Source organism: Mycena indigotica, assembly GCF_014461135.1.
Source record: "Mycena indigotica strain 171206Taipei chromosome Unknown Mind.scaff0018, whole genome shotgun sequence".
In the NCBI taxonomy this organism is placed as follows: domain Eukaryota; kingdom Fungi; phylum Basidiomycota; class Agaricomycetes; order Agaricales; family Mycenaceae; genus Mycena; species Mycena indigotica.
Window position 1 is genome coordinate 587782 of NW_023503017.1, and position 10775 is coordinate 598556.

The window sequence follows — 10775 nt, forward strand, 5'->3', positions numbered from 1 at the left end:
CTGCTAGGACCTTGATCTCAGGCCTCCAGGGTTACCTTACACCCTTTTTAACTCATTTTTGCAGCCTGAATTTATATACAACTACTGTGTGATCGACATCTAATCATTCTTCACCATCTTATCATCCATTCTGTCTCCTTCTAGTCCAGTCTTATCAACCAGGACTAGAAGAAAAAAGGCAAAAAAGAAACACACAGAGGCTTGATATGTTATTCAACCTGAGGAAAATGAATCTGAAGCCAAACAAGTACAAAGTGTAACCCTCACCCTGCTATTAGAAAGTGTAGAGAAATTCCATTCAAATTTAATTATTTTCCTATTCCTGGATCCACACTTTTTAAATGAGAGTTGGCCTGACTGTTATCTTTTGTTTCTTGCTCCCCTTGAAGATTTCCAACCATTGTAGCTGAAAGTAGTCATTTAGAGTATGTCAGACCCTGTAATTCTCTAGATGTCAGCAGCCCCTAACAATCACCTGATTTCTGCGCAAGCATTCCCCGCGTTGCAGCAGGTTGCAGCAGATCCTAGTGTTAAACATGGCCAGTTTAGGAGTCAGAAGGACAACTTGCACCATATGAGTTGACTGTTGGATAATCTCCAATACACCAATCAACTATGACTCATCGAATCTATATCTTCCACATCCAAGTATGCCATCTCTGTGTCACAGTGTCTGTGCATTCCGGCCGTCATAAGTCAAAGATTGGCTCAACAGTTTTTCACCCGGACCCTGTCCGCCCTTGGCAGTCTCACTCCACTTGGACACCGTTCTGCTTATAGGCCTCGGCTCGGTGCCGGATTGTTTCGCTCCGCGTGGTCTCGTGTCTCTCCTGGGAAATCTTTGCTCTCGGATATCGGCTCTGCGGCTATCTTTGCTTCCCTACTCGCCGACTCCAGAGTGTTTCTAGATCCACCTCGAGCTTCCAGCGCAAGTCGAGCCCTTGAACTTGAATCAGGGAGCTCGAACTCGAGCAAGCCAAGAAAAAAAGTGAACTCTGCCAAACTTCAACTTCGCTCTGAGGTTATCGTAAGCATGCACAGTATCTATAACTATCGGTAATCAAAGGAGTTTTATGGCTGCTCAGTGATCTCATAGAGACGAAAACAGCGGCTTTCTTGTCTATGTGCGTATTATTATTATTATTATTGTCTAGTCGTTATGGATGCTTTTCCTTTCCCCCACTCTCGCTGCATCCCACTTCATTCAACAGTTGCGTCGTTGAGTCCACTGATATCAGGTTGACCAAGATGAACCCATCTTCATTAAGCCGCCACATTAGCATGATTTATACCGAAATGATTCCATTCTGGTTGACGCATTATGTCGGGTTTTGCATTCTACAGACTTTTGCATAATGGAGTGCAGTCGTGATTTTGGATTTGTGTGACATCTGCCACCTGTTTTGGGCTGAAATCAGGCATAAGGGGGCTCGGAAAGGCTCGGGAATGCCAGCCGATGGCACACTTATGCCAAAAATCAATCAAAAATGGCGAGAAATCAAAAATCGGACTGCATTCCATTATGCAAGACCCTGTAAACCTGCTTCTTCGCGTTGCCGCCCGCATCGGTCCCAAGCTGTCTCCGACCGCCGTCTCCAGGCCCAGACTCACAGTCACGCTCGTCCAACCTTCAAGCTTCGTGCCTTCCGGCCTTCTTCTTCGGGTGCCTACCTTGCGTAGCCGCGCCGCCGGTTCGGAGCACGACAGTCTTGCATCGCAAAGCACTCTCATTTAGTAACCATAATTTGGATTAAGAGCAACCTTCTCCCAATTACCCATTTCTCGAGCTTCTTCAGTCTTATCATCGGACGTCAAAATGTAGCTCTGCATCCACACTCAAACTCGTATGAACTCATTGAACTTAGAAAGCTTGAGTCTCCGCTGGATGAAACCATTGCTTATTGTCTATGAGGCTGTGCGCAAATTGCCATATGCCGACGTTGTATTGAAATCCCGATGCGCGACGTTTTCGCGCCCGTTGCGTCGCACACTTGCTAGATGCAGCTAAAGGTAGTCTAACTGCAGACGCCACCGTCAATGCCCATAGCCTTTTCTCCGCTTATACGAGGTTGCTTACTCGACACGTTGTGGAACGCTCGAATCTGAACGACTGGCAAAGGAGGCATAGACCATATCACATGTTTTGAGTCTTGTAAGTAAGTACAAAGTTATGCGCTTCAGCGCAAGTGGGAGTCCATAGATAATTACACGTCCTCCAACCTCAATGGAGTACCGGGACCCAACCAACCTGAAGAAATTATCCCCGCCAAGTATTCTACAACCCCAAAGAAGTAACAAACAACCGATAGAGAAGCTGCGCCCGCGAAGAAAGTAAGGTAACAAAAAGCGAGCGCCGGCGTCGAAAGGAATAAGTATGTGCGTAATGCCGTGGAGATAATAGCGCTGAAGGAATAGTGTACCAAGCAGTAAACCAAGGAGTAATAGCGATAATGTAGAAGAGAGCGTGATGTGGTCCAAGGGAGAGTGAGATGGGCGATTCGTTTTGCTATTGGCGGTGGCCCAAGATGTCGTTTTGATGTACAGAAAGATAAGATTCTTCATTGAAAGCTTAGTGCATGGAGGCGGACAAGTGAAAAAGGTACGCACACAAGTTTGCCCCAGATGCAGTACCCCCAGTATAATAAATAGATCAAGAAGCAAAGGCATAAGCCGCTTGAGGTTGTTGAGAATAGTATTCGGCCTGGACCGCACGATAATACTCCGCATTCGTCATCTCCCGCTCTTGGTGATTAGAGTAGTATTCGGGGCTTTGAGGCGGGCTTGGACTTGATGACGAATCGCAGTCGTATCCAGGACCGGCGACAAAGTCCGATGGAGAGCCGCAGACGGCACGGTAAAACTCATCCAGGTCTAACCCAAGGTCGACCTCCTCTTGCTTGACTATCGCATGACCGTGAACTTGAGAAGCGATGGCGCCGGCGGCAAGATAATCGCTCGCCTCGACTTCGAAAGCAGGGGCGGATTGGGGTTGATGGGGAGGGTAGGGGGAATGAGACGTGTACTGTGACTGGAAAGACGGGTACGAAGGAGAGGCTGGCAAAGAATGCGAGCCAGAGGGGTACCCCGCAGTGTAGGCGGCAAAAACGGCATGACCTGACTCGGGTTCGTATGGGAAAGGGGCATTGCTGAGTGCAGGGGAGGCACAAGAAGAGCCAGAGCTTGAAAGGCCTGGAGAAGACGACATGGAGCTGCTCGCGTAGCCCGGCGAATACATCATGGGCAAGGGCGAACTGGGACTTGTCGCTGGGCCACCGTTGCCATACCGTCTACGTCGAACACCGGCCATCATGCTGGCATTAATACCAGCAAGGGCTCGCATCATGCGCTCATTCAGTGGTCGGTCCTCGGGGGCGGAGTGGACGGTCTGATAGAGCGTCAACAGGTATTAGGATCATGTCCAAGTTTGACACACCTGGGCATGCTGGCGAAGATTGTCGAGGCGAGAAAACTGCTTGCCGCAGTGACAGGTGAAAGGACGTTCACCGGTATGTTTTCTGGGGAAGACGGTCAATACAAGTCAATGGCGAAGTATGTTGGACCATATGGAAAAGAATCTCGACAGGTCAAGACGGGAAGAATGATGCCGACTGCACTCTGCCAAGAAGATACGAAGAAGAACACAAAAAAGAGGGGATGGTGGAGAGACAAAGGCGCGGATAAAGAGACAGGAGGGAATGAAAGTACATTAACCAAGACACCACAGTCGAATAGGAAGGAGCGGGAAAGAAAGAAAGAGAGAGAAAAATAAAAGGAGTGCACACCTTATGTGCCTTGCCAGATGCTCGCTTCGACTGAAAATCATCCTGCAGTCCCCATAACCGACACATTGGAACTTTGGAGGTGTGCTTCGATACCGCTTGGGACCCATCGATGGCGGAGGCGTTGGCTCGCAAGAAGAGGACGAGGACACGTAGTCCAATGGGTGCGAAGGGAGAGGCGCATAAAGCTGATGGCCATGGCCGTATTGAGAATGGACAGCAAGCATGTTATGGTGAATGGCGCTGTCGACGAGCTCGAGAGGCGGGGGCGGATTAGAGTGCATCGCTCGAAAGTCGGTGGTCGGCTTTTATAATGAACGTGGTGGGGGAGGATCGGTCGAGGCCGTAGCCGTGGGTCGGATCCGGAGTGCTGGTGGTGGTCGAGGAGAAAGAGAGACGGAGAGAGATTCAGGTAGCAGGCTGCCCAAAAGGGGCTTAGCTAATGCATTCACATAAGCGTCAATCACCAATCCATCCAGATTCGATCGAGATGTGCGGCCAATTAGAATCGTTACCTCTATCCTGGTTCCCTGCCCAAAACAGCCATCAACCCGACCAAAGTCCGACGCCTCGCTTCGCTGTGCTCGTACTGACAGCCACTTGAAGCTATCTGGCTGAAACCTCAGGTCACGGCCAAGCTGTGTAAGTGAAGTGTATGTCTCAATATTGTAGAAACTTTTGCTCTGGGTCCTTTTCTTCAGTTTGCTTTCTCTATTCATCAGCTAATCGTTCTCATTTGTGTACCCAAGCCAGCTCAGCATTCCCATGAACCCGAAGCACGTCGAGCCCAGAGTGACCGGGCTGCTAAAGCGCCGGAAAGTTTCTCGTTCGTTTTTACCTGGTCCTAGTACAGAATACTTACTGGCACCTTCAATAGCTTGAACTCTGACTGGAATTTCAAACCCGTTCACTGCGGATAGCCATGACAAGCGGCGAGCGCACAACTAAGCAGAAACACATCAAAGAAGGAATCATGTGAGGAAGAATGGGAAGGAAGAACAAGCACACCTCGATGTCATCACAAAACTTGAACTCGAATTATGTCCAGCGCGGAATCGACCCAGGGGAAAGAAGAACGCAAGAAAAGACGTTGATGCGTCGGAGGATGTGCTGTTGTTCCGAAGTTTGACAGAAATAATTGAAGGTTCATTCGGATATGATGCACCTCTGATCCGTTAACCATATATTTTACCATGCCGAACAGACATCGCATATAAGGGAACAAGCCAAGATGCCAGGTCAAGAGATGGACAGATTAGAGAGAGGGAGACTTTGACAATGGCTTGAGGTCGACAAGAACGTTCTGGTCCGCAAGACTCAGGAGCAGTTAGCCGTTAAGCATGGGAGACCAGAAAGTCTGATCAGGCGGAAGCAATGGGAAACTTACCCCAGTTCAGAACAAAGAATGCAAGAGAACAACAACTGACATTCACCTCCATTTGAGGCTAAGGCTATAATCACGTCCCGTGCTCGACACGTACCCGTCGTCTTGAGGCCACAAAGCCGGAGTTTCGATTATGATCCCGAGTCCGCACCGGAATCCGGACCCGCGACTCGGACGACAACTAGAAGTTGGGGGTTAGAATGCAAGACAGCGCCGGCTTGCCACGGTATAATTGATTTGCTATTCAAACGGACGTCGATCGATAGGTAGCATTGAGCAAAAGATGAGATTGACTTAGGGATCAACCGTCTGCCAGATATCAAGACAAAACACTGACGGCGATGCGGACAAGTCAAAAATTAAATCCGCACACAGGTCGGAGGCCTAGGTCTGCGTGTCATCGCAGAGCGGGTCGATGCGCACATGCCAACTTGAAGCTCGAGAAGGTCCAGAAGAAGACTCGGAAAGGCCGTATTGAGATTCGCGTCAGATCTTTGAATTGCGAGGGTTACCGGGTTGGACCTGCAAACAGGGCAAAATAAGCCCACATGCACATGCACACACCCATGTTGCATCGCTAGGGCGACATGTCCTATGGAAAGTAAGAATACTCCATGTGCCAGGGCCACGAGAATATAACCTGTGTATATGGACGGATTCCATCCAAAACACACAGAATTCGCTTGAATTAGACCTAGAATCCACGGTAATCACCGCATCATGAGGAAGGAGATGCAACCCACACCATCCACAACTGCCACTAGTAATCATCTCCGCGAAGCACGCAGCCGCGTCGGCTTGATTTGGCGAGAGTATATTTGGTGGAAGCGCAAACAACAACTGGGGGTCTTCATTTGCGCGCGAAGCAGCTCCCAAGCATCTGGTGGCTTCGTCAAGTTTAAGCTTTTAGAATACAATCCAGTTCACATCATGTTCTCAGGATAGATTGTTGAGTTCTGGTCCACAGTTATGCCCCCTGGAAGGACATCAGCGGGGAGATTCGACTGGATAAAAGAAGGGAGCCCATTGGAGACAGCCATGTACCCAAATTTCCCGTGTGATGAACTCCGAGCTCATAGGATCCGAGAGTCCGAAATAAGTAGGTCACTTGCCTTTTTCAGACATCCATCCCTTAGCTGAAGCAGGCCGTCGCAAACATTCTTTTATGGGGATGAACGTGTTTTAGAAACGATATAGACAATGTCTTCGAACCTCGGAAAGCGTCGTAGTGGTAATGAATGGCTTGCTGGGTGATAAATAGTCGAGAATCGAGATTCAGGTATAATTGATAACAGGCTATCAACAACGTTAGTAGGTGTAGAGGAGAGGGGTCAAGTTCTGTAACCGCCTGAGCTGCATTACAAGTAGATGAGATAACCCAACTATGCTTACAACATTATACAAGGTGGCCAAGCAAATCCGTGCTCTCGAAGGGGTGCGCGTCTCTCCGAGATGGGGCTAAGTGGATATGCAAGGAAGCGAAAGCACACAACCAACACCCATGCGGACTCCCCATTAAGGACGACAAGCTCAACCCAACCCATAGAGTTACCGGTGCTGGGTGCTCACCAAGTGCCAGTGCGTCAGAACCAATACTAGTATATTCAAAGTCATAGCTGCACGATTATGGTTAGTGAGACAACCGAATGAATAGCGACAACACACCGAGCCTCGTGAAAACATTCGTTCCCCCATCCAAACGTGAGTATACCCTCCGTTAGCCTCCGTTTCCAAATTTGAAGTTGTCTTGTGAGCTTGACAACAGGCCGCTTCAAACGGAGCTCCTCAGCGGCGCACTACCCAATTAGATTGGCGGGGCATTGTCTTGCTGTCTTTGCTCTGCATCGCGGATATATATCGACGCCTAGTTCACTGGCATGCGTCAATGAAAACTTGAAAGCTGTATTGAACGAGAACATGTACATGAAGGCATACTCACTGAATCTTTTCTTGGGGGATCATGCCACCGTTGTGTTCGCTGGCAGATTCCAACGAAGGCACTCTTGAGTCTACGGACACCGGCACTGTATGGGAGGAAAAGCTGGTGGCGGCACCGGAAGAACAAGCTCAGCGGCTGTGACGATCTTCGGTCACACTGTCCACAGTTTTTGTCTCTCTCCACTGCAGACTGCAGAAAGAGTCGGAAAAGATCTCTGGGCTCCGTAATGTCTTGCGCCAGCCGCCACGATGGATATATCTGTTGTAAGTGTCAGCAATGCTCAGCATCTACCATTCTTCTATACTAACTCTTGAGCCGGCGACTGCAGAATGTTAAATACTTGTGGTCCTTCTCCTGGTACTACCGTATGGTGCGAGCCACGTCAAACATCCCGATGATCACAACTGAAAAGGCCTTAAGGCTTAGGCGCTCCAGTCTTCCAGAATTCAGCTGCAGACATCTGACAAACAGATGCCCGACGAGCCCCGCCAATCGTATCCGTAATCCTCTGCCACTTACAAACCGTCTCCGGTTTTGCGTCGGACCCGCAGAGCTTCGTCTTCGCTGCCTCGTCTCCCGCCTCCGTGGTTTTGCCAGTTCATTCAATCCCACTGCACGAGACCATCGACTTCCGCACGGCATCTATGCCGCACTGCCGTTTATAACCTGGAAGGCCCAGGACAACTTGAAGCACCGTCATCCGTTCAACAACAATGGCTCTTCGCTTTACTAGCGCTTCACAGCTCATCCTCGCCATTCTCCTGGGCGGCAGCACCATGGCCAACGCACTTGTCAGTCCCACTTCTTTGCTCCCAGTGGTCTTGTTCTAAAACGATTGGGGACATCTCTGCAGCCTGAGCCCGCCGACCCGCTCATTACTCCCGCCCCCACTGCGACTGCCGCGACCATCACGCTCCCGTTTACGACGACATGTCAGTGCCAGACTGTCCCCTTCGAAAATAGCGGAACGCTCACCACCACATGTAAGTTTTCCGCCCACGAAACTGAGAGGCTCGGAAGCCGCTCTAATCCGGCGACTGTAGTATGGTGTCTGCCTTGCTCGACGATATTCTTCACTGGAACAACCACGGCCACGCATACCGCCGTTACGACGGCAATACATTGAGGAGAGGAGAGTAAAATTAATACCGTGGGGGTCTAGTCCACTACATAGACATGTTGCTGTCACGGTCATTGCAGATACGCTTGTATCAGGACAATTTTATCAAAATTTGTTTGGCCCGGGCTACAAAGTGGGGAAGCAAGAGCTAAGTCACAAGGACCACTACTCGTTTCTTGTTGATTCGGTGCCAGTAAGAAGCTTGAGTTTCAATTTTGTGCTCGGTGAGTCCGGCCGGGCTGACTCAGGATGAAACAGCTTGGCGAATGCGCTCACCAGCTTTTGGCGTATCTGTTGGCTCTCAGCTCTCTTATAATTTATGGGACTGGCACGGATCTGGCGGCTGAGCTTGGAAATTAAGTATTGTTCTAACCTCAAATCTCTCTCTGCCCGCCGCATGTGCGGCTACTGCGGCACCTTTTCAAAATTCAATCTCACTAGAGTCTAAGAGAGGACTTCCAAGCAATATGTGGTTTGGGCCTACAAATATGTTGCTTCATGAACGTTTGTCATTCGGAACAGAAACTTTATATCAGCTTACAAGTATTTCTTCGAACGGCCATTTTGAAGTTGAGTGTGAGTGTGACACCAGTGATGGAATCAGCAGCGGATCAACACGTCATTTTACCCCCTTGGGAAATCGTCCCACCTCGAAAAAAAGCTCATACGATACGATGTCGCGCCACTCGCTTCGCACATTCCCACCTTCCCTCTCTCCTTCATCTTCTCCACGCGCAATGGGGCTCGCAACATACCTCTTACTTCTGCTCACGCACCCGAATGAGTTCCGCACTCTCGTGCAGTACAAGATATACTACGAGCCGTCGCGCGACCTCCCTGGGGACCCAACGAGTGGGTGGGAGCGGGAGAGCATGCGCACATGTTGGAAACACCTCGACCTTACGAGCAGGAGCTTCGCCGCAGTTATCAAAGAGCTGGAGGGTGATTTGGCCCGAACGGTGTGTCCGCCAACTCATTGCTGACCACGAGAGCTGACTTCGAGACCAGATATGTCTGTTCTACCTTGTACTGCGTGGCCTGGACACCATTGAAGATGACATGACGCTTGACCCCCAGCGCAAACAGACTTTACTGCGCTCATTCCATGTCCATAGCGCCACGCCTGGCTGGAACTTCATCGACTCTGGGCCCAACGAGAAAGACCGGCTACTCCTTGTCGAGTATGCTGATGTCGTAACCGAACTCCTCCTCCTCCCTCCCGATGCCCGTGCTGCCATCCTGACCATTGCCGACAAGATGGGCGCTGGTATGGCAGACTTTGCGCTGCGGCCACTAGGCGCGACAGTGGACACGCAAGAAGAATACGACCTATACTGCCATTATGTCGCCGGGCTTGTTGGAGAAGGGTTGTCTCTGCTGTTTGCCGCGTCGGGCAAAGAAGCCCCTAGCATTGCGCGCGAATTGGTGCTCAGCAACTCGCTAGGCCTTTTCCTTCAGAAGACGAATATCACTCGAGACTTGAGGGAGGACGCTGACGAGCGAAGATATTTCTATCCCCGCGCGTTTTGGGGCCCGTATGGCTTCACTACTCCATCCGACATGTGTCCTGCGTCGAATCGAGAAGAGGATGTGCCAGAGCAAGCAATGTGGGTTCAGAGCGCGATGGTTGTCGATGCCCTTAGGCATGCGACGGACGCCTTGGAGTATTTACGGTTGCTGAAGAACCAGAGCGTCTTCAACTTTTGTGCCATACCTGCGACGATGGCCATGGCAACCCTCGAGCTTTGTTTCATGAACCGCGGTGTTTTTGTCAGGAACGTCAAGATACGCAAGGCTGCGGCTGCTGACGTACGTTGTTTTTTCTTGTGCCTTCGTGTCTTTTCTTACTGTATACCAGCTGATAATGCGCTCTACCAACCCCCGCGATGTCTCCCTTATATTCCGCGACTACGCCCGCAAAATCCACGCCCGCGCCCTGCCACACGACCCGAGCTATATGCGGCTTAGCGTGGCCTGCGGCAAGCTGGAGCAATGGCACGAACATGCATACCCATCGTTTGTGCTCATTGGCGGGCCCAACGGTGGAATGCAAGTGAAGCAGAGCGACCCCCGCGGCGCGGTCTTCGTCGCCTCCGAGAAGGCCGACCAGGAGATGACACGCAGGAGGCAGTTTGAGAAGATACGAGAGAAGATGGGCGAGCGCGCCAAGGGCCTTGCACCGAGTAAGGAGTCGGAGAACGAGGTGCTGTGGTACTCAGCGATGATCATGCTCGCATTCCTATTGAGTGCGGGGGGCATTGTCTTTGCGGTCATGTATTACGGACGGGATTAGATACTTGACTCTTTACTCTTATACAGATACTTATAGATCTCACAATCGAGACTACATTTGTCTTGGCAAGTAACTATCGGAAAAGTTATAGAGCAAGAATGAATTTGCTTGCGACAGAATATGGGGCAATAAAATGAGATACAGAACCAGGAGTAAAGTGGTCTCTTTCTGGTAGCTTTTTAGAAGATCTGATCCGGGCCGGGCTCGGGCTGCCTGACCCGGGCAGAGCACTAGATCTAATATATGGGGCTAGCAGAAAA

At 50.3% G+C, this 10775-nt stretch overlaps 2 protein-coding genes across 2 annotated transcripts; one reads left to right on the top strand and one right to left on the bottom strand.

Annotated features, from left to right (window-relative positions):
- Positions 1 to 2650: 2650 nt before the first annotated feature.
- On the bottom strand, positions 2651 to 4063 carry MIND_01410700 (uncharacterized protein; the record flags this gene model as incomplete). Its single annotated transcript, XM_037370503.1, has 3 exons — positions 2651 to 3385; positions 3434 to 3515; positions 3783 to 4063. The coding sequence occupies 3 exons, from the start codon at positions 4061 to 4063 to the stop codon at positions 2651 to 2653; spliced, it is 1098 nt and encodes a 365-aa protein (XP_037213095.1).
- Positions 4064 to 8896: 4833 nt separating this feature from the next.
- On the top strand, positions 8897 to 10515 carry MIND_01410800 (uncharacterized protein; the record flags this gene model as incomplete). Its single annotated transcript, XM_037370504.1, has 3 exons — positions 8897 to 9181; positions 9231 to 10031; positions 10081 to 10515. The coding sequence occupies 3 exons, from the start codon at positions 8897 to 8899 to the stop codon at positions 10513 to 10515; spliced, it is 1521 nt and encodes a 506-aa protein (XP_037213096.1).
- Between the last annotated feature and the right edge of the window lie 260 nt (positions 10516 to 10775).